At 47.3% G+C, this 27,672-nt stretch overlaps 1 protein-coding gene across 2 annotated transcripts in view; it reads left to right on the forward strand.

Moving 5' to 3' along the window:
* The first annotated feature begins 3,829 nt into the window (after nucleotides 1–3,829).
* PRRX1 (paired related homeobox 1) overlaps nucleotides 3,830–27,672 on the forward strand; it is a 70,458-nt gene continuing 46,615 nt past the window's right edge. The window contains exon 1 of one of the 2 annotated variants that reach the window (XM_019741766.3): nucleotides 3,830–5,243. In XM_019741766.3, coding sequence (XP_019597325.1) covers nucleotides 5,003–5,243 — 241 coding nt within the window. In that variant the 5' untranslated portion in view covers nucleotides 3,830–5,002. The remainder of the gene's footprint in view (nucleotides 5,244–27,672) is intronic. The other variant, XM_019742563.3, reaches the window with a different exon arrangement.

Below are 27,672 nucleotides of genomic sequence, written 5' to 3' on the forward strand. Positions count from 1 at the left end.
TGACTATGAATAGGACCACCCAAGGGCATGTGGCTGGGACCCAAACCTCCTTCCTACCTTGGTTTGATCTCTTGGCACGTTTCCTCGCTAGTCCCAGCTTTGCTCCCACTTACTTGGGGAAGAATCCAAAACACAGGAGTTATTTTTAAAAGGGCGAAGCAGAAAGAAGGGTTGGAAAGCCACTCCCAGATGCTGGAAGGGTCATGAGGAAGAAGGTTCGGTGAGTTACATCATCCAGGCCTTCAAAGTTTTCATAAATATTGATGGATGGATGGAAGTCAAAGTGAATGCCAAGGAGAGATCTACACATGTTCAGAGATTTTGAGTTAGAAATGCTGTCCTTCCAGTGCTTCCCAAAAGGAAGTCACAGGGGGAAGGCAAAATAGTGATTAAGGAACTAAACAGTCCACAGCGTTCTCTGGGGCCTTCTAAGTTCTCAGGGCAGGCCTGCCGGGGAGATGAGCATATGCTCCCAGACAGTCTTCTCTCCAGACATCTTTCTGCCAGATGGTCCTTCTCGAATTCTAGAGGTGCTTGGTCCTCCGAGCCCAGAGACCTTTGGTTCACCAATTTTCCCCTCTCTCCACCTCTCTAGTGAGCAGGAGTGAGGCCTGGGGCCTGGACCACAAGGAGAGGCCAGGCGCTGCGACCCTTGGCCTCTAGAAGGAGCTCCCCAGCCTCCTCTGAGAGCCAGAGCTAGAGCATGGGCGCTATTCCGAGGGTTGGGAGAGAGCCTTCTCCCGCGCCGCCAGCTGGCAGCAGGAACCGAGGCTTTTCGCCATTTACCGGGTGAATGAGCCCCGTCTTGAATCTCCTTGTAGGGTTATCCTGATGGTTTTTTAATTACAGTCCAGCATTTCAACAAATTACAAACGTGTGGAAACATAATCAGGGTGTGAATCCAACCCACCAGTAATTGTTAATAGAAAAAAAAAAGGAAAGAAAGAGAAATCCTAAAAATCAATTCTGCAGAGTCTATACCTGGAGGATTTGCTTTCTTGGGGACCTTCCCAGCGTGTGTCCCCAGCCCACCCTGCCACTCTGACTCCCTGCAGTGGTCTCAGGGGGAACTAGAGGACTCTGGGGTTTGCTCCCTGCAGCTGAGGCCTACACTAAGGGACGCCCTGGGAAGGAAACGCCTTCCTTCGGGAGGGGTTAAGATCCCCGCAAGGTTTGGCGCTCCTGGGGCCTCCGCAGAAGTCCCCAAAGAATGCGCCGGGACGCTGAGAACGGGCCCAGACGTCTGCCTGGACACCCTGTCCCAACACGGTCATCTCGCTTTCCCTGGGCACCCTGGGAGTGTGCCCCCGCGTCCCAGCTTCGGGGCTTGGAGAACTCTCTGTCGCCAGCAATCCTCAAAGCCCACCTGGAGAGGGGCTCCTGGCCCATGCCCACCCCAACCCCCCAGAGGCGGCGGGAGCGGTGCTGCCGGTACTGGTCCAGCCCCGCACAGTCGCTGGTATTGGAGCTCTCGGTCCAAGAGACACTTAGGAATAATAGTGTGCATAGAATTTTATATATCACATATATACAGGCACATATTTGGTCGACAAATATTCAGGAACTACGCGTCTGTCTGGCGTTTTTCTGTCGAAACCGTTAGCATCCCAAGTGGCATTGGTTAAGATCGGCTGATACTGATCCACGAATGACAGACAAGTGGACGACGCTAAGGAGCGCCTGACCCTTCTGGAGAACACGCGGGATCAAGGTGGCCCTGTCCCCTTACGTTTCCAGCTGTCCTTTTCTGACTTGTCCTCCCTCGTGCTACCTCTGGGTCACCCACCGGGCTAACGGCACACCCGGGACAAGGCAGCTTCCTCCGAAGGGCTATCTCCCCCACGACTGACGAAGATCGCTGGGTCTCCGAGGGAAGAAGCATGTCCCGGGGGTCAAGGACGAAAGAGACCTTAAAAGACAACTATGTGGACGAGGGCTGAGGAGCTAGGGCCTGTTTCGGTTCTGGGGACAAACCCCGCAGTGCCTCCCGCGAGCGAGCGCGGGGGTGGGGGGAAGGGAGGAGCGGCCCCTCCTAAGGCCTCCCCCTCATTCAGCAGGACGCCCTGCGAAAACCTCTCCGCGCGATTCAGTCGCGTCCCTTGGAGCGGGTGGCACCGACACGTGTGGCTCTGGGTTAGGCCCGCGGAGGCCGCGGTGGTGGAAATCCCCGCAGAAGGCGCCCGCCTCCAACGCTCCCAGTCCGCACCGGCCCACCGGGTGCGAGTGCGCCGCCCGCCAGCATCCTGCTCGCCCGGCCCTGCAGCGGACAGATGTTTACTGCTTGGAGCCCCGACTGCAAGGGAGACGCAGCGACCCGCGCAGCGCACCGCACAGCGCTGGCGGGGCTTTGGGCTCCCAGTCGGGGGTACGGGGGCGGGGGGGGGGGGGCAGGGCGAGGGGACGGAAAGAGGAGGGGGAGTGGGTGGACTAATGATGAAAAAGTCTCCTCCGTCCCGGCTCCTTAATTAAATGCATGGAAAGCACCGAGGCGAGCACATCTGGTTTCAATCTGCAGCCCTTTGATGGCATCAAATGTTCTTTTCCCAGATCAGGGCTGGAAGTTCTGGGCTAACGATGGCTGTTTGGAGCCCAGAAACCGTTTATACACACTCGGACCCTTCTTTCTTTCCAGTTGAGCCTCTCGGCTATAGAAGAAAAAAGAAAGAAAGAAAGAAAAGAAACCAAGTCTAGTAATCGAGGGAATGAGAGAGTGTGTGTCTATGTATGTATGTGTGCGTGTGTGTTTAAAGAACATAAAACGCCACAAATAAGCACTTAATATTTTACTTACTCGTCATATAGTAACTCATTTCTAATGAGACTATTAAAGCTGTTACCAAATTCCAACAGGTCATGAAAAAATCGTTCAGCACCTTTCTGTCCTCTGTCACAGTGAGGCTCAGCAGACAGACGACAGGGCATTATCCGTCGACTTAGGTGGGGGCCCCTCCACGCCTCCCTGGCCTTCCTCCCCGCCCCCATCCCTGTGGCACCGGGCTACACCCTGGAGCGCGCCGGAGCCTCGCCCCGAGCTCGGCTCGCGGGTGGAGCGTCCTGCCTGCTCGGCATCTGGGCAGCGCGACCCTCTCGGCTTAGAGCCTTCGCTTAAGGACGCGACCTTGGCCGCACCGAAAAGGTTACGAAATTGGCCAGATTGCGGGGAGAGGGGAGCAATTATCATAGACTCCTAGAGTCCTTTCCTCCAGTTAAATAAATATGTAAATGTCCTATCGCCTGGGGCGGGGGGCTGACTGGAGAGGCGGAGAAGACTCGAATGGATTCGGAGCCTTCGAGATCCTCTCGCTCAATCCGCCTCGGTCCGCAGAAGTGTGGGAGGGTCCCATTATTATCGCTCCCGTTATTTTATTACATTATTTAATAGGCTGTTTCTACAGAGCCAAGCACAGCCTTCAGATGCTTCCAGTCTCCCAAGTTCCCTCTCAGACGCTCCTCCACCCCCCAGCCACCCCAAACTGTCAGAACAGCAAAGACACGTTTAAAAAAAAAAAAAAAAAAAAAAACTAAAAAGGCAGAGGGAGAATAAAATTTGATGGAGATAGTTTCGAATTTTTTCCAACAAGTTTCCCCGCAGCTGTTATCAAAACATGCAAATGAGATTTTCCAACAGGATCTTAAACAAATCTGGAGGAGTTAACGCCGCCGCAGCAAAATAATCAACCCGTTTGAAGTGACTGTGGGTTTCAGTTTGTCTTTCCTCCCTGTGATACTATTGCAGGGGAATGATAATTAGACCTTTACTTTAAAAAGTCCGAAGGGCTCTCTCGCTTTCTCTTCCCTCCCTCTTCCCTCCCTCCTCCCTCTCTCCCCCTCTCTCGCTCCCTCCCTCTCCCTCTCTCCCCCTCTCTCTCCCTCTCTCTCTCTCTTGCTCAGATGTTGGCAAAGGGGTTTTTCTTAATCAGACTGTTTTTTGGTCCGAGGGAAAGGAGGAAGAAGGAGATTGTGATGGAGAAAAGGGGTCTGTAAAACGTCAGGCACCGCACAAAGGCTTTGCCACGTAATTACAGGCTCCTATTAAGTCGAGATCTGCCCTCCCAGGGGTCTCCAATTTTCTTGTATTCCCTACAAAGCCTCCTCTGCATGCCAGTTTGTGCCTTTTGAAGTGCCAGAGAGCTTCTTGATCCAACTGAGAAGGAAAAAGGAGCTCCGCAAGAAGAGGGGGAGAGAGAGAGAAGGGAAGGGGGGAAACCCACCACCACCCTCCTTCGGACTCTTGAAGCCCTTTTTTTTTTCTTCTCCTAACGAAAAGTAAAGCGAGAATCCTGCCCTCCAATACATCTGCAAGACATCACCCTCTCCTCCTGAAACTTTAGTCACTCCTGAGAATCCACAGGAGTGCCGAGAGGGGGAACACGTTTTCTTGAAGATGTTTTAAAGCTGGAACAACCCTTCTTCTGTTGGTGCTTGAACTCTTGCCTGGGAATAACTTTTTTAACCTTAAAAAAAAAAAAACTCACTTTGATTCTTCTCTCCCACCCCTTCTTCTCTCTTTCTTCTGTTTGCCTGACTCCCCCGCCCCGCTGGCCTGCCCTCTCTTCTCTCCCCCTAACTATTATTTTTAGTGTGTGCGTGTGGACGCTTTTGGAGAGGTAGAAGGAATTTTTTTCTCCTGACTTGAACATAGGGTGACTTTTTAATTTTACTTTTTGGTGTGGATTATCTGTTTGGATCGCGCCGGACTTGGCCTCAGGAAAGCAACCGGGGCTGTCAAAGGCTGCTGGTGGAGAACGCTGTGCTCTGCACGCGGGGGTCCCCCGCCCTCTTTCCACTTTTTTTTTTGTCCTTCCTCTCTCCTCTCCTCTTCTCTCTCTCTCTCTCTCTCTCTCTCTCTCTCTCCCTCTCTGTCTCTCTCCCTCTCTCTCTCTCTCACTCTCCACTCCCCCCTCTCTCTTCCCCACTCGGCTCCTCTCCCCCCTCGCGCCCACAGCGTTTGGTGTTGATTCGAGCGGGAAGAGGGGGGTGGGTGGGATCGGAGGGGGAGACCATGACCTCCAGCTACGGGCACGTTCTGGAGCGGCAACCGGCGCTGGGCGGCCGCTTGGACAGCGCGGGCAACCTCGACACCCTGCAGGCGAAAAAGAACTTCTCCGTGAGTCACCTGCTAGACCTGGAGGAAGCCGGGGACATGGTGGCGGCGCAGGCGGACGAGAGCGTGGGGGAGGCAGGCCGGAGCCTGCTGGAGTCGCCGGGACTCACCAGCGGCAGCGACACCCCGCAGCAGGACAGTGAGTGAGGGGCGCGTGCCCGCAGGGCTGTGTGTCCCGACCCCGGGGCGGGGGTCCGCGCTGGGCTGCTGGAGCCCGCCGAGAGTCAGGGACGAGGAGAGGTGGTGGCAGTGGCCGGAGGAAGGGCCCGTCACAGACGGGGCAAGGGACAGAAGAAAAGGAGGGCTCCGCCGAGGGTGTAGCCGGGGCAGACGCCGGAGGGAAGCTCCGAGGCCCTGTGGTCCGGGTCAGGAGCTCCGCCTGCGGCGGACTCTTGCTGAAGCCGCCTGGGCTGCCCCTCCGTCCCGGCTGCCCCATCTGCCCGCATACAGGTTACAGGGCTGGGCTGGGAAAGGGTCCCAGAAGGGTGCAGACTGTGCGGGTTCGGGGCAGAAGGGACAGAGGAGGTGGCACACAGGAGGCGAAGACCCGGGCGGCTCCGGTGGCACAGGGCGTGCGGGCTCCCGAGGTCGGGCGTGTGGGAGGGGCCGCGCTGAAGCACCCGGCCAGTCTCGGGAGTTGCCCTCTGCCCCCTGCTGTTGCCGCCACCTGCAAACGGGTTGGAGACAGCAGCAGAGTCAAAGGTCTGAATGACTCCTTTAAGGGTGAAACCCAGCCCCTGGCCCGCATGATCCCACCGCAGAGAGATGCGCAACGGAAGCGCAGCCTCCAGTCCCCAGGCCGGTGTCACTTTCCAGGAGCTCTCCCTATTGGCCCCAAGACCTCCAGAAAACTCCACACACAGTCTCCCTTCCACATAGTCCCCGGCTGATATCGCGCCCCCAGGGAATGTCACCTCGGGTTATTAACCATGCCTTAAAACATGACTCCAAATGTTTCCATAACGTCCCTGAGTCTGTAACAGACCTGTCACCTACCTCTCATCCCAGGTGACAAACTGCCCCCTTGAAGTTTGCAAGAGTCTGAACTTGACTTCCGTGTCATTATTTGCTGACTGCTTATAGTATTGTCTTCACATTTGGAACCTGTGCGAGTAGGGGGACCCTCCCGCATCCTATGACTTTCAAAAAGCATAGCCAATGTCAGACTCTCAAAAAATAGACAAAGCAACAGGTCCCAGAAACAGCTGGAATCAAGGCCTGGGCTAAGTGGTGGGAGCCCCACAGCCACTCTACAGCAGGCCGCAGGGAGAACCCCTTTCTTGGGCAAGCTGCCTGCCCTTTGCTCTTCCTTGGTCCAGGCCAGCGCTCGCCTCAGTGTTTTCTAGCCAAAAGCAAAATGGGACCTACGTACTCGCAGAGGCAGAGGGCAACGGGGAGTCTGACCTGGTTGGTCATTAGGGAAAGATGGCCAACTCTGAGGAACGCAGATGGTGCGTCCCCAGGTATGGGTGCCAACCAGCACAGAGGCCGGTCTTCCTTGTGGAGGGTATTGGTGCAGGGGTGGGGCTGGGGGTGCTGCTCGTGCGGCACATGCTGGCAGCTTGAGTGGTTTGCGTAGATACTTTTAGCTCCAAGAAAATGCACTGTGAAATAATACAATTATTTTTCAACGTTTTGCTATGGAAAATTTAAACTCAAAAGGGTAGGGAACAGAGTATTCCGCAGTTTCATGTGCCTGTCCCCCAGCTTCCCTAATTCTGCACTTCCTGCCCTTGTTCCTCTATGGCTAATGATGAATCGCAACATTGATCACTATTTGGAGCACCGGAGGCTGGACAACAGAAAACAGGGTCTTAATGGAACTGCTACCAGCCCCAAGAGCAAGCAGAGGGCTGTGAAAAGCAGGCCCAAGGGTGGTGGCCGAGCAAGCCCAGGGCCCAGGCCGGCCACGGCAGGCTCCGGATGCTACAGGCCTAGAGGGATGCCGGCCTTTCCCGTGGTTTGACTCCAAATGGATGCCACAAGAAGGGAGCTTGTGTTCGTGGTGGCCTTCTAGTGGGTACGGAGCAGGGCTCAGCCAATGAGGCTGGCAGGAAGTGCCCCAAGCTAAGGCAGAGGCAGCGAGGTAGCTAGCGAGAGGGGACCCAGGGATGGCTCCTGAGACCCAGGCCTGGTGCAGCCAAGGGGGCACTGAGCACGTGGCGTCTGGTGGGGCACACGAGGACATGCAAAGGGAAGCAGGCGGAGTTGGGGACTGTGTGTCCAGACGGAAGGGGATGAGACCTTTGGAAACTTGCCCACTTGATAATGGAGCATATCTCTGAGTTTCAAGGAATAAGGAGGTCTAGCGGGGAGTGGACCCTGAAAGGAAATGGAGGTTCGGAGGCCAGCCAGGGGAGGATGCTTGAGGATGACGGTCAACATACATTACATTATGGAAGGAAGTTGAAGAATGCAGAGTATACCTGGGGCTGGGAAAATAGCTGAGAAAAACACACACACACACACATAGGTGTGACAGGCCTTGCTTTCCAGAGATGGCAAGGGGCCTAACAATTTTTTTTGCTTTTAGAAACAGTGTTTCCTCATCCTCCTTCCCCACCTCTGGAAAGAGAATAGGAAGGTCTGGTAAGTTGGGTGACAGCAAGCACGCAGGGGGGACCTTGTCCTTGGTTCTTGGGCCCCCACCAGAAGTGGCCCAGAAAGTCAGGACTAGTTGGCGGGCTGGGCCTCCAGTCCAACGTGGACAGTGAATCAGGAAAGAGGGGCGTCTCCAGGCAGAGGACTATAGCTGGGCTCAGAGCCCGCAAGGGACAGAGGCCTCACCAAGAGTGAGGCGCTCCTTGCAACCCACTGGGAGTCTGTCTGCTGCAGAAGGGGAAACGATTAAGATAATCTCCTTTGGAGAGATGGGTAACGTTCAAAATACGCTCTTCACTCTTCCAGCTATACGGAAACAGGCCCTTCCTAAATTTTCTTTTGGTCTATAATTAGTAAGACATACTCCATTTACACCTGCAATCTTAGATCATTGATATTGCAAATTTGAGAATTCTAACGGGGCCGGCCTTGGCAAAAAGGAGCTAAGTATCCTGTGCAAAGTGAGGGCTTCCCGCTGATTTCCCGCCCTGCCCACTGCAGTTCTGTTTCCCTCTTCCTTGAGATCCACTCCAATTTTCCTCTCAGTAGTACAACTTCTTTCCTCAATTACGGATTCTCCCAGCCCGTAAATTTCTCCAACTTCTAGGTTCAAATACCTTCAGGGTTTAAAGAAACGGCTCTTTAACACTGTTAGGAATCCAGTGGCTAGTGGGGGAGTTTGGAGTGTGAAGGGGGGTGGTGCTAGATTAGGGGCAGGCAGGGAGAGGAAAGAGGGACAGGCCATAAAACAGGCAGAACTACTCCTAGGAGGACAGTGCATACCGCTGTCATTTCTTACTGAACTTGTGCAAACTCTTAAAAAAAAAAAAAAAAAAAAAAGCGCCTGCCTTCCACGTTCCCAGCCTCTAAATTAGTGAAACCAGATTGTCCTAATAAGACCTTTTGTTGGAAACACATGTAGTCATAAAAAGGTAGACGGAAAGTCAATTAGACACGCGCGCGCGCACGCACACACTCATGAGCGGGTGCTAAGTGTGCAGCAGGCGCAGCTGGGTCCCGGGCTGGGGCAGAATGCAAATGCAGCACATCCGCGCGGGAAATTGATTTGTCACAAAGGCAGAGGTGTAAACGCGGCACGGAGGAACCGCCTGCCCAATCCTCCTGCCACACTGCCCGCGGCCCAGCCTCGCCAAGTCCGCCTCGCCAGAGAAACACCCAGGGGAGCGGGGAACATTCTCTCCGGGGCTCCCTAGTTGGAATTTCCATCATAAGATTAATTTCCCTGGACTCAGCGTTTGCAACACCTATGGCGCCGGAAATTTTCTTATGTGGCACCACCCTGGGACCCTGGAGTCGGTGCTGGCACTCTAAATTTGGACCTCAATTATCTCGACTCAAGGGGGAGTCAGGGAAATACCTCGTTTTAAGGGCAGCCTGGAAAAAAAATTCTCTTTGGAGGAGGCAGTGAATTCCAGGATCAAGGGAGGTCACTGAGTCCCCAAAGTCCAAAGTCAAGTCCACGGGAGAGAAGTAGTGAATCCAGTTTATCTTACATGCAGGGGCAGCGGCTGGATGGTCTCCTTCTCTTAATAATTCGGAGAAATTGACAGCCCAGTGACTCCCACCGCTTTGGAGCCAAGGGCCGCTGGAGTTTGAAGTGTCAGGGAGGTCGGCCTGCAAAGTCCGAGGCCGCAGGCTGCCAATACTCCCTGGGCCTCACTTCTCAGCTGAGGCTCTTCGGAGCGTTTCTCCCGCACTTGAGGCATCGCGCCGCCAGCATTTTAGCTCGGCGACCTCAACCTTCCCCGACGCGCTCAGGTCAGAGCATAAGGGGATCAGGCGGGCAGTGTTGGGTCACAGGGAGCCCTGCAGTTCCTTCAAGTTCCCAGGGCCGTCCGTCATTTTAGATTTTACAACTCGAGTGAATAAATCATCTCCAAACCAGCAAGGTGTCACCCACTCATCCCACCCCGCGCGAAAGGCCCCCAGAACCTCAGAACCAAGGGCATCGTCCTACCCCACTGGTCACTCCCGGCCAGCAGCCACCTCCGGAACCCTTTTTCATATTGAAATGTCATCTGTAGATTTTCAACTACGAGGCCCCCTAGACCAATTTGATTTTTCTTTTAAAAGATGTGTGTCTTTTACAATTCCTCTCCTATATCCTGTTTACCTGCTCCCTCCTTCAGCAGGGCACCCCACCAAAGCTGACCCCGAGCTTCTGGAGAACCTTCTCCATCGTAGAAGCAAGGGGCCGCAGGTACCGGGATGTGCAAATCTCTGCATGAGCATGGGCTGGCCCCGCTCGCCTCCCGCTGCTGGCGGTGCCAGCTTTTAACCGTTCGTGACATGTGTATTTCCTTTCTATCCTTTCGTAGAGATGGAGTCAGCAGAAGCCTTAGGAGGTACAACTTTTAGAAATACGGGGAGTGTGTTTGTAGAGGAGCTAAGGCTTGCGTTTTGCTTATTATTATTATTATTATTGCAGGGGGCGGGGCGGAAGAGTTTTTTTGGGGAAGAATGCCCCCAGGAAAAAAACGTGAACCGTGGGGACTCAGCATCCCTCATCTAAGCCATTTGTGCAACCAACAGGACCCTCGGAGTATTCCTCCGAGCTAGAGGGTAGACATCTATAGGAACTATTTGATAAGAGACAACTCCCTGAGGCCACTAAGTATCCAAACATTTACAGAACTACCTGTGCGCGCGCGCGGTTTGTAATCCTTGCGCGCGCTCTGTCTCGAATTCTGCGTTTGAATTTGATGCGGGGCCGAGAACCACTCCAATCGTTTTGGTGGTGTCCCTTATCTCCCTTTTCAACAGTACAAAGAGGATGCATGCGTCAACAGATTATTATTTGTCCACAAGAATTTGGGTTCTTGTAAAATCAAGTAGTTTGGTGCAAACAGCACTCAGTTAAAAAGCGCCAGTCTCAAACAGGCTAGATAATATCAACAAACTGCCACAACCGCCTGTCCTCTGCATATGCTGTTTCTTATTAAATCAATCAGTGAGGAGATAACATTGACAAGACATCTGAAGACGTACAGTCACCAGTGTTTCGGGGTCACTGGGTTTGTTTTCCACGTGTGGAAGTTTTTGAGTAGGAAGTCTCCCGTGGTTTGAATCTTAGTAGATTCTGGTCTCCGTTCGTCTAATTTAGTGAGGCAGCCACAGAAAATTATGGGCTATCGATTTTAGGTTTAAGACTTGTAAAAAATCATTACATTTCACTTGTCCTGGAACCACTTTTCTTGATGAAAAAATATCTGGGAAGCTGATTGCAAGCGCGAGAGACACTTTAAGGGGACGGCAGGGGAACAAAGGCACAAATGGTGGTTGGCGAACGAAATTTTATGAAAGAAAATTAAGAAAACATGTCAGAACAAATCAATCACATACACATGTGACTTCTCAGAAGATTCTGAGGGCAATCGGATCTTAGGGATTCTACGGTTTCCGTGGTTCTGAAATGCAGGAATAAGGGTCTGAGTGGTGGTGACCAGAGTCCAGCCCCTTTGCTGCACCAAGTAATGAGGGAGCTGGAATTCCCAAGAACTTTGGGGCTTATTTTTACCATTAGTGATTTCCCCAGACTCAACTCCACATGGGAAATAAATGTGAAAAATGTGTATTCATTTGAATCCCCAAGATCCGAGTTACGAGAAAGGACACGGACAGGCCCTCTGGTTCCTATTTTGTCTGCTTTCGCGGAGTTATTTGCAAGCGACTGGAAATTTTCTGAACGCGCTCGCGGAGAGCCTACGCCGAAGCTCCCACGCAGGAATGGAGACCCACTGGGCCTGAACAGCTGTCTCTCTTTGAATCTCACCTTTTTTGGGGTGGGGGTATGTTATGGGGGAGGGGGAATAATTAATTCAATAATTTAGTGAATTTAACTTTTAAAACCGAGTCCACAGTTTCTTAGATTTTAATCTTCTCCATGCCTCCCTCCGCCCTTGGTACTTGTGCCCCCAGTTCCAAGTGCGCTGGGGCGCAGCTCCCCGCGGGTGGCACGTACTCGCCAGCCTAACCAGACGCGCCTCTTCTTTCCTTCTCCCTCCTAAAGGGGGCGCATTCTTCCAAGGCCGGGGCTGGGACCGACCTTACCCTGCCTTCAAACATCCGTGGATTCCCACAGGAGGGACATGCTGGAAGACCCCTCTACACAAGTAGCAAAAGACGGGAGCTATAAATATCCCAAAGATAACCCAGGGACTACATAAATAAATGCTACATATGTGTTTTAACAGGATCGTGGAGGTAGCTGGTAGGCGGTCTGCCTTCCCTTCCTTTGAAAGGAGGGTGCTCAGGATTCCGGGGTGAACTGGAAGGCGCAGAAGGATGAGCCGGTGTCAGTGGGTGCTACCGCTGGTGCCTGGTTCCATGGGGAAGGAGAGGGTTTGTCCCTGTGGAGGTGAGACACTGCTGCATATGCACTCCAGGTGTGAAAGAAAGAGGGGCAAATTTGAGAGACGGAGAGTTGGCAGGATCAGAGAGCCGCTGCAAGACTGCCACAGAAACCCTCCCAGTACTGCAGTCTCCAGGTAGGGCAAAACACTAGCCACCCTAGCGTTAGAGCCTGGGGTTAGGGTCACTCTCTTTCCCTCAAAGGAAGAACGATCGATCGCTGCCCTAAGTCTTGTGTGCCTGCAACTTGGGAACCCAAAGCCCTTTCCAGTTCCCAGATCAGACTCCTGGCCTCCACTGTCCTCCCTTTGGGGGAAAGAGTTTCAAGACTTGAGGACACAGTACGAGGATACGAGGATCAATTCTTAACCGCTCTCTGTAAATCTTAGAATTTTCTGCTTCTCTCCTTACCACGCCTTGACATTGGAAGTCAACAAGACAAGGCAGCACTGGAAGCAACAAAGTGGCAGCATGAAAATTTCGTCTTCTTAGTCTAGATGGTGGTTAATACATACCTTCCAAGAGAACCTGAGCTTGGGGTTCACTAGAAACAGAAGCGCGAGGCCAGGGCTGTAAAGGAAATTGCCTTCCCACAAACGTTTGTCTGGGAGTAAAAACATTCCCCCCTGTCCACTTAATTTCTCATCATCAGTCATGTCATTATATTTTAAAGGACCTCACAGTGCTGGAAGGTGGTGGAGTTATAAATAAGCATAAAAACAGACTGGCGCTCTCCCACAACTCTAAATATATATGGGGAGGCCAAATCTTTTCAAAGAGGATTCAGATATATGACTCAAAGGGTAAGGGGCCCACCTCAATCAAATCCTTGCGCCAGGATATGCTAAGTTTAATCAGCTTGACTATGGGTACAGCGAACTGCTTAGCCAGAACTCTGGATAGATACAGAGAGCCACATTTTCTCAAGTTTCCATTGTATTTACCCACATAAATTCATGCTAGTGCACAAAGGGCTCAGTACTCGGTAGAATTGCCTTGGGCCCGGTGGGTGGTAGGGAGCTGGGGTCCCAGCCTCCTGATCTTGTCCTACTGTCCTTTTCTTCTTTGCATTCCCTGTGCCCCAATGGGCTGTCCAAGACCTCTGTGCTGCAGAGAAAAGTGGTGCAAGGGGTCACAGAGGCCCCCTACTTGCTGTTTTCCAGAGTCTTCAGACCGGGAGAGGGCTGTTGAGTTCAATGACATACAATGTACCTGGTATTTTCATGTATTTTTCTTCTCAGATAATTCATTTTACGATAGCTGGTTAGAGACTTCTCGGGAAGCGAGGCTTGGGGAACTGGTTACCATTCTGTTTCTTTTCCAAGTAACTCATAAATACATGAAGTTGAAAGTTCCGATGGAAATAGGTATTGAATCGCAACCTTTATACCTGGGCATTGACACATGTCAGCATTAATCCAGACTGGGAGGTGACATTAAATAATTATGTACACTGTGACTTTTCTTTTTATTTTTACCAGTGCCACCTCCCTAAATACTAGTCTGGATCACAGCAGGCATAGTGCACTGGGCACCTGCCAGACTGTCGCCTGCGTTCAGTAAATGCTTACTAAGTGACAGAATGCACTCCCCATCTATAGTGGGTCCTTTCCCGTCTAGACTAAGTTCTAGGTCTCCTTGCCCCCCTACCCACTGTATACCCTTGGCCTTGGAGATCAACTCTAGGCCCACCATTTCATGAACCATCTCTATACTGATGACTACCAGGTTATAGCTTCAGGGTCCCCTTAGAGCCATAGATTCGTATATTCAGCTACCTACCCAATTGACATTTCCATCTGAACATCACAAAAGTGCTTCATCCTCAAAAGCGAGAAAACATGACACTAACGAGTTCCCTTTCCCTATTGATCCTCTTATAGCTTTCCCTATTTGCCGGTATCACATGTGGGTGTAAAGGTCAGAAGTGTCATCCTTGGTGCCTTCCTTTACCCCTCCGTCCAATCAATCCCCGATCCCAAGTTTACTTTCTAAAAATCACGTGACTCCATCTCCTTTTTAAACCTCTACCATATCTCACCTGCACTGCTGTCCCAGCCTCCTAGCTAGCTGGGTCTCCCTGTATCCATGCTTATTCTCCCCTGTGTGCTATACAGAGTGGCTATAACAGATCCTCAAAGAATATTTGCTGGATAAATGAATGATGGATGCCAGTACATTCTTTTACAAACATATATTTTTTAAAAACCATGGCTTTCCCCTTCTTTAGAACGCACAATCGCTTTTTCATTCTTTTCTGTATCAAGACCAAATTATTTGTTCTGTTTTCTTTTTATCATCCTGTATAGTCTGTATCTCCATCTCTGTCCCTGCCTGTGTGGACCCCACAGTTTCCCTACTTTTCCTTCGTGTGCTCGAGAGGCTAGGATATGTGCTCTGGTCTCCTTTCTGCCTCTCTGACTTCTGATCTGAAATGTCTTTGCTCCCTGCCCCTTTTTGCAAACTCTCCCATGCTACCTTTCAAGATTCTGTGCCCAGTATACCTCCCTGTGACACCTCCTTTGACTGCTCCATCTCAGACCAAGCAAATCCCTTTCTCAGTGCTCACTGTAATAATCAGCGTCTTGGCAAATATTGCTTATTTTCTAAATAGTTATGATTTTTAATTTATCTTGAGAAGTTCTTAAGGTTAGAGACTTTTTTTGAGGGAGGAAGGGTGAGGCCATATTCCAGTGTATAAGAAAGCAGCAGTATAAGCAAATAAATTAAATAGATCATTTTGGGGTGTAATCTGATTCTGCTATCTTCGCAATTTCTACCTGCAAATAATCTTTTTTTTTTTTTTTTTTTTTTTTTTTTTTTTACCGTAAGAGTAATATCAAAGTGCACCACTGCTCATTTTAGAAGCTGTATTATTTTACATTAAAAAGTTTAAATAGGAAAGTCAAGCCACCTATATTCCACCACCCTGAAGTAGACACAGTTAATAGTTTGGTGTTCAAATATTTCCTTTTTGTTTTTTATACAATTTCTGTATTAACTTTCTTGATGACTTATTTTTTTCTTTAATCACTGGAGGAATTTTTAATTCCATTTTGAAAGGTTGTGTTTCCCCCAAATTAAGAAAATACTCAAACATTTAGCCCACTTTCTCTCATCAGAAATATTAAACAAACACACCACCAACAAACAAAAGTTCCCCAAGAATTATGGGAGCCGTGACATCACAGTTCTTTCCCAACATTCTTCAGTTCCAGTGGGTATATTTCCAGCAGTAAAGTCCTTCAGAGTAAACAGTTTCTTTTTTCTTTTCTGCTTGTTCTAGCTGGGAACCCTCCCTAGACATGAGCACATGTCTCCTTTTGAAACTGGAAAAGCCTGCATAATACCTACAGGACATTCTGAGACCACAGTTGAGCTCCTGCTCAAAAAAATTAGCTTTTACATGGTAAAAACGATGGTAAAAACATGGTAAAAAGTAAGAAAGAGCTCCACAAAACGAGTGGGGGAAGAAGTATCTTAAGAGATTGAAAATTTGTCTATGATTATAGGTCTATGATTATGGATCTTGAATTTTCATATAGTAAATGTTTTAAGACTCAGATATGCTTTTGCATAAAAAGGAGAAGGGGAAAAAAAAAAAAAAGGGGAGAAGGAAAATAGCCATTCATTTCTTTGTACCTGGTAGAATAATGATCAGGTAGGACAGTGACATATTCCAGGACCCAGAAGTATGTTTTGACAGAGCAAGAAACACTTAACAAAACTCAGAGATAATGCATTTATGCAGGCATGAAAGTCTACAGTACGCCAGCCCTTATTTAAAGCGATAATTACAGAGAAAATATAAATTGTAATTATGGAGTCCATTTAAAAATCGTTCTCCGGCAAGTTGACATGAAAACATTTTGCCTGATGAATGCAAATATTTTCTGTAGGGAAAGTAGTAACAAATGACATACAATCATGTCGAACAAACATTTTAAATTATGAATTAGATACATCTTAATAATTGATCTTTCTCCCCATGAGAAAGTGGGAACAGAGAGAGTAATCTCATTTGTGAGGGTTCAAAAACCACACGTGCCCAATAAAAGTTTCTGCCATTCCCCACATTGCCTGTTTCTGAGGGGGAAGGAGAGCCACCCAGCGAGTCCTGTGCTCGGAACCAGATGTACCGTTCAGCTCTATTCCTCCAGTTCAAGAAAAGACCACAGAATGAATCCTCAACACATTTTAGAACTAAAACAGAACTTAGTTCATTAATCACAAAAACTGGAATCTGCAGTTTTGCTACACGTATTTCAAAAGCTGAGTCCCTTCTGACAAGAGAAACAGAATCGTGTGCTGCTCGGTGGACTCTGTGTCTGTTCTCAGCTTCCCTCAGGGAAGAACAGATTTTTCTGGGTGTGATCACTTTTACTCAGAATATATGGAGTGCTATTTAAATTTCTATCTTTTTTTTTTTCTTTACCCCAACATTCTCCTTTCTCAGGGTGGTGAGAATATCTATTGTCTGCACTGTTTCGGAATTTTTGGGTCTGGAGATTCAGGGCTACCTTGAACAGTCAGGAAATTCCAGCAGTGTTTGGGAAGGCCTTAACGTGCAATCATTTTAACTGAATTAATATACTCAGACTGCTGGTTTTTTTCTTATCCCTGTTTTTGTTTTTAATATCAATTGATGTGTTACTTTGTCTTAAAGATTCATAACATTAATAAATATGAACAACAAAGTGAGATTAAATATGAAAGTGCTTCAAAAACTCAGAAGAACATATACTGACGCTATTAAGTTTTAGGAAGTCAATTCTAAGAAGTAGGTAGGGTTGGCGTGAGGATTTTTTAATTTTACAGACAAGAAAACTGTGGTTTGGAGAATTTTAGAGAGCCACTGTAAAGCGACTTGAATCTTTCTTTCCTGATCCCATTTTAATTTTTTTCCCATTGTATCCCATCATCTTTGATGTCAGCCAAATTCTTTTAGATGCCTTATTGTCCAGTGAAGCAATACTGAGGTAAGACTAGGGAGGCAGCATGACACTTCTCAACATATTACCAAGCTACCAATCTCTTTTAATTCCTCGGGGTCATGTTGTTATTAAGTGGGCATCTTACTGCACTGCCTAGCTTCCTCAGGGGAATGTTAGGAGGCCAAAAAGATATTGCATTTGTGAAACTATTTGACAAAGGGCTGAATTTGTATATATTATTATACCATAAGGGATCAAATGGCGAGTTTTCTCAATTAAGTCATCAAGTAAAGATCAAAACCTCAGAACGCGTTTCCATGTATACTCAACCCTCAGAAAGCAACATTCTTTCATTCAGATTTAAGGACATTAAGAGTTTCAAAGCATTTCACTTTCTAGTCAGAGAATCCTGTGTTAAGTTATGCTTGCACAGTATGTAGGAGACCCCCTTATCCGCAGTTTCACTTTCTGTGGTTTCGGTTACCTGCGGTCAACTGCGATCCGAAAATATTAAATGGAAAATTCCAGAAATAAACAATTCATCTGTTTTAAATCGTGCACCATTCTGAGTATCGTGATGAAATCTGAGTCCTGCTCTGTCCCACCCAGGACATGAATCATCCCTGTGTCCGACGTCTGCCTATGCTCCCTGCCCATTAGTCATTAGTAGCCATCCCAGTTATCAGATAGATTGCCACAGTATCACAGTGCTGGCATTCCAGTGACCCTCATTTTACGTAATTATGTCCCCAGAGCACACGCATAGTGATGCTGGCAATTCCGATATGCTAACGAGAAGCCACAAAATGCTTCCTTTAGTTGAAAAGGTGTGCACGTATGTATAGGGAAAAACAGTATACATACCGTTTGGTACTATCCATCGGCATCCACTGGGGGTCTTGGAAGATATGCCTCATGGATAAGGGGGATGACTGTACTTGCTAGTTGACTTTAGACAAGTCTCTGCATCTCAATTTCCTTATCTGTTAAAAACGGGCACGTTAGCATCTATCACGCTGGTTTGTTGTTCTGACTAATGAGATAATATGAACAAGCAGTTACTAATACCTTACTTTCCTTTCCCTTGAAGACACTCAAATAAATGCTTGCCCTTTTCCTGCTCCCCACTTCCACATCTCTGACAAGTATCACTTATTCTAGGCTTGGATATATAATCACTGTGGTTTCCCAATTGATGTTGGAGGCCATTTAATGTCACTGAAATTGGGAATATTCCCACACTCCAAAAGTCACACTCTTAACAGCTCGTCACTTACTGACAAAGCAGACATCCATTTTTGATCTGCAGTTAGAACTGGTGCCTCATGATTTTTAGGGACACTCGCAAGGCCACAGCGTAAGTGCCCGGCAGAGCCAGGAGTCTATCCCAGAAGTTCCTGTCATTGTCAATTCAGGTCACCCTTCCCCTTTCACACGAAACAGTACTGCAGGTCTTTCAAAAATTTGAGATGGCACCAACCTTTCATATTTCCATTTGTTTCCTTCATCATCGCGGAAGACAAATGCCTTCCCTCAATTTAACCACTGAATTTAGTGGAGAATATATGACATATGCTTAGGACACGAGGAGTCAAGACTTCTTATCCCATACCTTACTGACAACCAGTAAGTTTCCAGGAGACCAACCACGTTAAGTTTTCTCTGTAGTAGAATGTCTCCCACATAGCACTGTCTTACCACTCCTCTGAGATTTCTGTGAGGTTTACTTAATTTTTTGTACATGAGTAATCCTTACCATGTTCACTGTGATTCTACATACAGTTGCCATTCCTTTGCCAACTTAGATTTCCTAACCAGTTGAGTAAGATAAACATTCTGTCCTCAGTTTGTTATGTGACCTGCTTTCATATGTATTGCTTTGAAATCTGATAAACCTGGGAGACATACAGACTGCATTTCTATATCATGAAGCATCCAGGACTCTTTCTTATATTTTTAATTTTTTTATTTTGTGGAGCAATTAACAATGAAATCTCCCTGGCATTCTTCAGTAATAGATCGGCACGGCTAACATTTGTGGTACATGTGGAAAAAGCGGGTCACCGTGGGCATGGCACTGAGACACCAGTTGATGGCACGACTACTGTGACCGGGGTCTAGGGAAGCAGTTTCCCACGGGTGTTATGTGGCTTATGCAGAGAGGCAGGTCACCTGTCCACACCATCAGTGGGCATTAGTCAGGGGTTAGGAGCTCAGCTCTGCCGGGTGGATGAGTTCTGACATAATGGAAAAGTGTATGTTTGCTGTCTGTGCTTGAGAACATTATGTAGAGTCTCAGAAGTGGGGATGTAGGTAACTCGGAGTTACCCTTCTCTTTTAGTGAGCACTCAGTCCTTCCTCATCCAGGCAGACTTTCCTTTAGTCCTTATTTTCTTCATGTCTTTCTTCAATGTCTCTCTCACGTGCGGTTCATTTCTCACGATGTTGAGAAAAGGGATAAAAAGAAATCACAGAGGAGCTGACTCTCTACGGTCTGATCTCCTGGAGTGTAAAGTGTGATGCCCAGCTCCCCTGCGTCAGAATGAAGGGTCTTAAAAATGCAGATTCCAGGGCCCGCCCACACTCAGGGAATTGGACTCTCCCAAACCGTGTGCTTTTGAAACACCCCAGATGATTTTTTTTACATACTGCGAAGTCTGAAGTCACTGATTGAGATGGCGTTCTCGCAGACATTGCTGTCGAGTGGTATATTTCCTTGTGCCCTCTGCAATGTCTGGCGTGTTCCATGTTCTGTCCTTAACCCGCCCCCCCCCCCCCAGCTCAGTCTTCTGTCCTCAACCAGATGGGGAAAGTTTTCAACACGAGGCAGATCTCTGATACTTCAGAGCGCGTTTCGCACTGGGGATGGCTCACTAGGCAGGCGTGGACTAAATGAACGTGCAAACCAGCCCGTGGGAAACAGAACAAGAGCCTCCACAAAGCACTTACTAGGTGCCAGGCTCAGTCTTCAGCGGTTCACATCAAACAAAGGGAAAAAAGTTCGAGGCAATTATTGGGGTTGTAAAAATCCTAACTATGACTAATTTAGGTGATGGTTATCTCAGCTCTTATTCTAGAAGAAAAAGCTGTGCCAGAGAAGCACTCCATCACGCGGATACAAATATTTGCAATTTAACTTTAGCGTTAAGTAGATTTTCAGACAAAAGTATGCCACGTTCAGGAAGTTATGGTTCAGTGTTTTGTATCGTCTTTTCTTACAAAGTCCTTCCTTAACTTTCTGATGGTTGATAAAGCACAGTTTTTTCTAATTTTTCTGCAATTTTGTTTACTTAGCTCCTGCGTGGTCTGAGAAAGCCAAGTTTTAATTTGCCCCTTTTTTCCAGAAAGTGACTGTGGGAAGGTTGTATTTGAAAATCTCAACGTAGCGTTTCCAAGTTGGCCATGTTGAAAGACAAATTTATTCCATTAGTGGGGCACGATGCTTGGCACGTACTAAAGTTCCATCACAAATATCTCCTTTTAAGGTATGCGCTAAATGGATGTATCCTAAATGGATTTCCTATTAAATACCAGGCTTTGTGTTCTGTCTAATGAAGTATAATATGCAATTCATAGATGGCTGTCTAAAGAGTGCGTGGGGCTGGGGCTGAGAGAGTCTCTCTAACGGCAGACCATGTAACTAATGAGAAAGGAACTACATTGAAGAAAGCAGGCTTCATGTGATTTTAGAAAGCCCAGAGGGAGAGAACCAGAAAGCAGGGCTCTCGCAGAGATGAGAAGGGGCCCACACGGAGTGGCCAGGCTTTCTTGGAGCCTGGTCTGCAGCAGAGAGCACTGCTGAGTTACAGGCCTCCAAGTCCATCTGGGATCCTTTTGTGACAAGATCTCTGCTCCAGTGGTTTCTGACATCACTGGAACCCCCTTGGTGGAATTACAACTTCATAATTCACAGTTAGCTGTTGTTTATTTTGTATTTAATCATTTGTGGAGCTCACTGGCAGCACACCCAGGGGAGCTGTGTGGTTTTGCTCCTGCAAATCTTGTTGTTGCATAATTACGTACGTCAGAAGTAACTCACCAAGTGTCATAACATCGCACATTGTGGGCCTGGCAGAGGCTGGTCTTGGTGGTGACGGTCCTGGAAGTTATCGTGACCGACTCCCCTTCTCACTGACTTTTCCTTTTGGGGGGAACAGTTACCAAAGACAGCTGGGCTTCCCGGGTTAAATAAATACAGTTGTCTACGTAGCAAGCATGATGCTTCTGCAGAAATATCATTCCCCGTGTGGCAATGACTTCTATGATGGATCTATGAAGTATGGTTCTATTCCTCTTCACCTGTAAGGATGTCAGAAAATGTATCAATGAGATAACGGAGGTTTGTGGGTTAGCAAAGGGAATTGGAGTTAGTCTTCACATTTGTGTTTGGCCCTGAAGCTCAGAACTGACCCTACTTATCTCATGCCTTTGGGTCCTTCAATGGGAAAAGGGAACTAAAGTAAGAAATGAAAATGTTTTGAGCACCCATCACGACCAGGTACTGTGCTGGGTGGTTTATAGTAGTTATGCTGTTTAGATTTTCACAATAATGTTCAGTGCTAGATATCGTCTCCCTCTCATTTACAAATCAGGCTTTGAGGCTCAGACTTAGCAACTTGCCTAAAGCCTCAGAGTTGATCCTGACAAAACCAGAAGTTGTCCCCTCCCCTCTAATACCCCGTCTTCCATTATCCTCTCATGTATCCTCCAAGGACTAGAAAAAAGGAAGATGGTTGACTTACATGGCTTTTCTGTGATGTTTATTCAGTGGAACACAGAGTTGTACTACTGGGCTGTGTATTGGGATTACAAATGGAAAAAAAATGCATATAATCCTTTAGAAAATTATATCTTTGCAAAGAAAACCCGATGGCCCTGGATACTTCAAGGACAGTTAAGCAACAAAATTGAGGTTAATTACGGGGCTCAGTGAACTTGAATGAAAGAGTGTGTTGGAAGATAGTACTAGAGAAGAAACTAAGTGAATCAGAAAGCTTTCCTGAAGATCAGCACTTGATTTTGATCATGTCCCTGACCTTGAACATGCTCTCCAGCCCCCTAAGCAATAATGCCATGAAACTGGAAAAATAGCAATATATTTCTGACAAGTCTGTTGAAGATGAAATCAGGTATATGTGGATCTTTTTTACACGTGGTACATAGCTTCTAAATTGTGTCAAGTCTAATACTGGATTAAAATATTGAAGAAGGAAAAAAAGACAGGTCCAAAAATTCTGGTTAAATTCTTTCCTGCTATGGGAATGGTTGTTTTTGTTGTTGTTGTTGTTTTTGTTTTGTTTCATTTTGTTTGTTTGAGTTAAGGATAGGATTTATTTGAAAGATTCAGACAGTCTGAGTTGGTTGTTTAGAACCAGAATTTCATTTTTTCACATGCAATGTTGTAAGTGGTGATCAGGTTCCCAAGAAGACTGGCAAATGTGTGACACAGGGAACTCAGTGACCGTGGAAGCAGCCAGTGTTGCATCCTGGGAGTGACCGAGCGGCTCAGTAGTAAGGACAGGGATGTCTCTCCCTCTTTATTGGTACAGAACCAGTGCTGGGCACAATCTCGAGCCACCAGTGTCTGAATTGGGCGCTCCTCCTGTGTGATCTCACTCCTCCTTTTGCGGCATGGTCACATCGTACAGGTTTTGAAAGGAGGCCACTGATGTCTTGGTGCCTTCATCATCCTACTCACCCCTCTTCGCTAGAGGTCCCAGTGAGGAAGAGAAACACACAGAACAACAACTCAGTGGGAAATAATGTACTGAACTGTCAACATTTGGGCAAACACTCAATAAACCCTGGGCCCCCCAAGGCCCCATCTTCAGAGATTTGCTAATAAAACAAAGGTGGGGGCTTAGGTTTAAGTCTGTGATGATCGCAGAGCAGACTCCCATTCCACTCTCTCTCACTCATTGTCTCGTATGTTTGACAAATATGCATTGAGTACCCGCTGTGTGCCGGTCACTATCCGAGGCTCTGTGAAAAACACAAACTGCTTCTTCTCCTAAACCTTGTATTTCCCTGGGAAAGAGAAGCAGTTAACAAGTAAATATACAAGCAAGTAGATAAACAATTCAATGGCAAATAATGGTAAGTTCTATAAAGGAAATAAAACAGGCTTATTTGAGCAGGGATACGAATGAAAAGATGGGGGTAAAGAACCGCTCAGGCAGCAGGAAGGAACAGCAAGTGCAAAGGCCCTGGGGCAGGAACAAGCTTGTTACGTCCAAGGCACAGAAAGAAGGTCAACACGACCGGAAGCTAGTGAGTGATGGGAGTTTGGCAGATGAGGTCAGAGAGAGATGGAGGGGCCAGGTGATACGGACCTTGTAGGTCCCAGTGAGAAGTCGGGCTTTTATGTGTGGCAGCAATGGGAAGCCATGGAGAGATTCAAGCTGGAGTGTTTTGTAATCTTATTTATGTATTTAAAAGAAGAATCTGACTTCTCCATGGAGCATGAGTAGTAGAAGAGAAAGGAGATGCACGAGGAGGTCCTTGTAACGGGCCAGGTGAGAGATGACGGTGCTTGGAACTGGCCATGTGGGTGGGGAGTTGAGCAGCGGTGTGGGTACCTGGACTGTACTTACTGTGGGCTCAAGAGGCCACGCGGGGAGAACGCTGGATTAGCAGATAAAGGGGCCTTGCCTGGAGGACTGACCCAGGACACTTATTTTCTTAACCTCATCTTTTCTGTGTTTCTATAACCCAGGTTTTCCTCTCAAACGTGCAGCCTTCCCAGGGCTGTCTCTCTGGAAGCAGCTGACAGAGGAGAGGCAGTGGTTGGGTGCAGCGGGGTGTGAAATGGGAGTAATTTTTTCTTGAGTTTGTTATTTGAAAAGAGAGAGCCTGTAATTCAGGTACTGCCTATAATTTTCCCAGAAAGGAAGGATTCTGTTTTAAGTTCTGCAAAAGCGGCCTCTTTGTAATTTAGCAAAACATCAGAGGGCAGCTCTGCTAATGACTACAATTCAGATATGTGAAGACTTGTGCGACTCAAGTGGCTTCAGAGGTGATTTGTATTTCCGAGGTCTAAATACCTCCCCTTTAGTGCCTCTGCATGAATGTAGCCAAGGGTCAGAAGTCAGTCAGGGCTTCTCTGCAAACAATGAAATAATAACCAGACTTCAGGTGGGCAGGAGTCAGGACATTTTACCTACTGGTACCACCGGTCATTCAGGTAACAAATCCTTATTGTGTTAGCACTGTGCCAAACGCTCCGGACAATACTAGAGAAGCATACGACATGGGCTCTTGCCAAAACAGCCCATCATATAATAGGTGACATGGATCCAAGACAGGCCCTCGCATAGCTTACCTTCAGTGTCATTTTAACATGTCCAATCTTGGTATCACCAATCCACCAACCCTGTCATTCAACGGTACCTCAATCTACCAGGTGGAACCAGCTCAAATTTTAACAGCAACCCCAACGCCTTCCTGTCTTTCATTCTACATGGCTGTGTGTCAGGACAGACATTTTGTCACACAGGGACTTGGTCAGATCCTTCCGTATAGTTCCTTACAGATGGAACTTACGATGACCCAGAGGTGATTCCAGAGCGTAGGGAGAGCTTCAAACCTGTAAGAAACCACTAGCTGGAAAACTATCAAAAGAAACTTTGAATAGACACCTCTTTGCTTTTAAAGAAGACATTGCACCCCTAATACTCAAAGCATCCTGCAGCTTGTAGCACCACGAGAACCAAGGAACGTTTCGACATCTCATCTTCCTCACCATTCCAAATCTTCCAACACTTTTCATATTTCAAGTTAATTGCCAAATGATAAGTTAGAGCCGGCATCAACTTATAATTACATAATCGATTAAACAGACCACGAGGAAGAGTTCAATATTTGACAAGAAAAACTGGATGTCATATAAACTGAATCTTGGAACAAGATTACAATTCTCTGGCTTGAAGTCAGAGACGATCAGTCTATTAATTTTGTAGACGGGATTAATTAATCAGTATTATTCTTTGGGATAAAATACTGGCTTTACCACAGGGCTTATTTGAAATTTTATTAGGCATACCTCTTCTTCTGCGCGTCCACTAATGTCTTCATTAATAATCTGAGAAAAGGAACAAAGGAAATTGGGTCAGTGTAAACCAGTTTACAGCAACTGTGACTGGAACCACCAGCCCAACACATGTCCTGATGCAGGGGGACACAGCAGGCAGTGTGAGGAGGGGAAGGCCGGGGCCTGGGAAAGCTGGCCATGGGCAGCTCAGGCTTGGGAAGTCCTGTCAAAGGGTGACCCACGTTTGGACTCGCAGCAGACGAGGGGACAGCTCCACAGCCCTCAGGAGGCTGATTCCCAGCCAGGCGATCTGTGAAGCAATCTGCAAGACACATTTCGAGGGCAGATGATTTGGGAATTACAGTGCTTTCACCCAGACTAGGAAGTTTGAAAAATATTTGTTTTCACAGATGGAGAATAAAAGAATTTGGAACTTGGAATCAAAACATCTAGCTTTCAACTCAACCTCTATTTCTGCCTGTGTGTGCCCCTCTGGGTCTGAAAGTGGAATGATATGGCCTGCTTGATCTTTTTTTTTTTTTTAATCATGGGGTCTTAAGGGGGCGCAATATCGAAGAAAAGATGTATATGGTTTGAGGTCTGCTCAACACGACTCTTAAACTCGAATATACAAGAGGGTAATAAACTGCTAGGGATTCAGAAGGTAGAGTTTTCATCCTGAGTAGGAATACGTGAAGAAAGACCTTGTGGAAGAGGCAGCATTTGAACGAGACTTGAGTGTAGGAGAATTCTGTTTTTCACACGTCAGAATATTGTGAGTTAAGAACAATAGAAATACTAAGCAAAGAAATATCAAATGGACATGTACCTGTTCAATCCCGCAGGAGCCTTTGCAAACAGAAAGGTGAGAGGCCTGTGAATTTCCTTGGCAGTCGCTGATTTTGCTTCACTCGGTTAGAGTTAAAAATATAGGCCCCCACCTCCCGGCTGTCGATATGGCACCTTTCACCAGCATTTAACTCACTTAAAAATGATTTGAAACAACATCACATTAGAAAAAAAAAAAAAAAAAGGAAAAAAAGCCTGGTAGATTTTTAGTCAAGGGTACAAAAAACAAGTTGCTGTTTGTGTTCCAGATATTTTTAAAAAATATAGTCTGATGAGTGGAGAATGGCAGCTTGGAAAAAATACTGGCTCAGAAGAGCAAAAACACCAAGAGGGCAAAGGCGGGCAGCTCTGAGTTTTATAACCCAGCTTTTCTTTAAAAGGAGCCATGGAAGCACTGGGCAGATGGGGGGAGGGGCAGAGGGGGAGGAAAAGACGTGGGGAAGAGAATTTCCCATTCAAATAATCGCATGGTTTTCAGCAAGGTCAAAAGCCTGAGAGTTCTGAGGTACCTTAGGGAGTGGGGACTAAGGAAAATGTGACTTGCCAAGATCAGCAATTTCTGACACTCTCAAATTCTAGCCCTAGGGGGGCAGCTATTTGATGAGAACAGGCGAAGAGGTGGCATGAATAGATGACTTTTAACATCCAGAGGAGACAAGCGGCTGCAGCAGCTTGTGCAGTCGATTCCTTGAGAGACATTTCCAGAACAAACAGAGTCACCTCTTAATTGCCTGCATATGGACTTCCCACTTGGTGGAGTCCTTTAAATTCTGCAGTTGACATCTCAAACTTGCACACTCCAGAGTTACTTCATTTTGTTATCAGAGGGACTACACTTTGAGAATCCAAAATCATCTGGAAACGAAACCTAGGTAAAAACGCGTTAGAAACGTATGTCTCCTGGGCAAACAGAAACAAAGACGCGATCTAATATTTTCCAAGCATAAATACGGAAGGCTTTTTGACTACCTTGTGTTTTGGGGAATGGAACTAACATTCACTGAGTACCTTCTAATCGTTATGCCTTGCTTCTCTCCATTAATTAGAACCATCAAGAATTGGCTGGACCCTTCCCCCAACCCCATTCCCACCCCAAATGCAAGTTATTTAAGTTTCCTTCTTACCAGTAGCCTCTCTTCAGAGTAACATGTGAACAAAAACCATGATTTCTATGATATAAAGAGCTTTTTTTTTTAAAAAAAAAAAAAGGTCACCATGACCATTTAGGATTTATTTATTTGTTTTTTCACAAGTCAGAATATTGTGAGTGAAGAACAGTACAAACACTAAACAGGCACCTTTCAAACCCCATATGTGAAACCCGGTTTTTAAGTAATGAGAAAGTTTTGGCACCAGACATTTCCAGTGTGCCGAAGTTACATTCGGTGAGTGAGTCCATTGGAGGGACTGGTTGAGACTCCAAATGTCCTTCTCTCGTCTCTTTAAGGAAATTTCTTTGGATGCTCAGAGATGCCCCATGACCTTGGTGAATTCTTTCGTGACCCTTCTAAGTCAGTAGTAGAAGAGTTTTGCTCCGAGAGAGTGTCAGGCCGCAGGGACTAAGAACGTGGACTTGGCGTCGGGCCCCTTTCCCTCACTAGCTTATCCTGCGAAGTCTCACCTTCCTTTTTCTCTAAAATGAGGGTCCCGAGGCCATCTCTATAGCCGATGAGATGTCTCTAACCTGGTTAGCTCTGTGCCTGGCATGTGGCAGACAGTTAGCCAGTGGAAGTGATTTTACAATAAGTACTTGATCCGTATTTTATAATTGACCAGACACTGTG

Source organism: Rhinolophus sinicus, chromosome 11 (assembly GCF_057876585.1).
Source record: "Rhinolophus sinicus isolate RSI-liver-muscle chromosome 11, RSI-T2T, whole genome shotgun sequence".
NCBI lineage: Eukaryota > Metazoa > Chordata > Mammalia > Chiroptera > Rhinolophidae > Rhinolophus > Rhinolophus sinicus.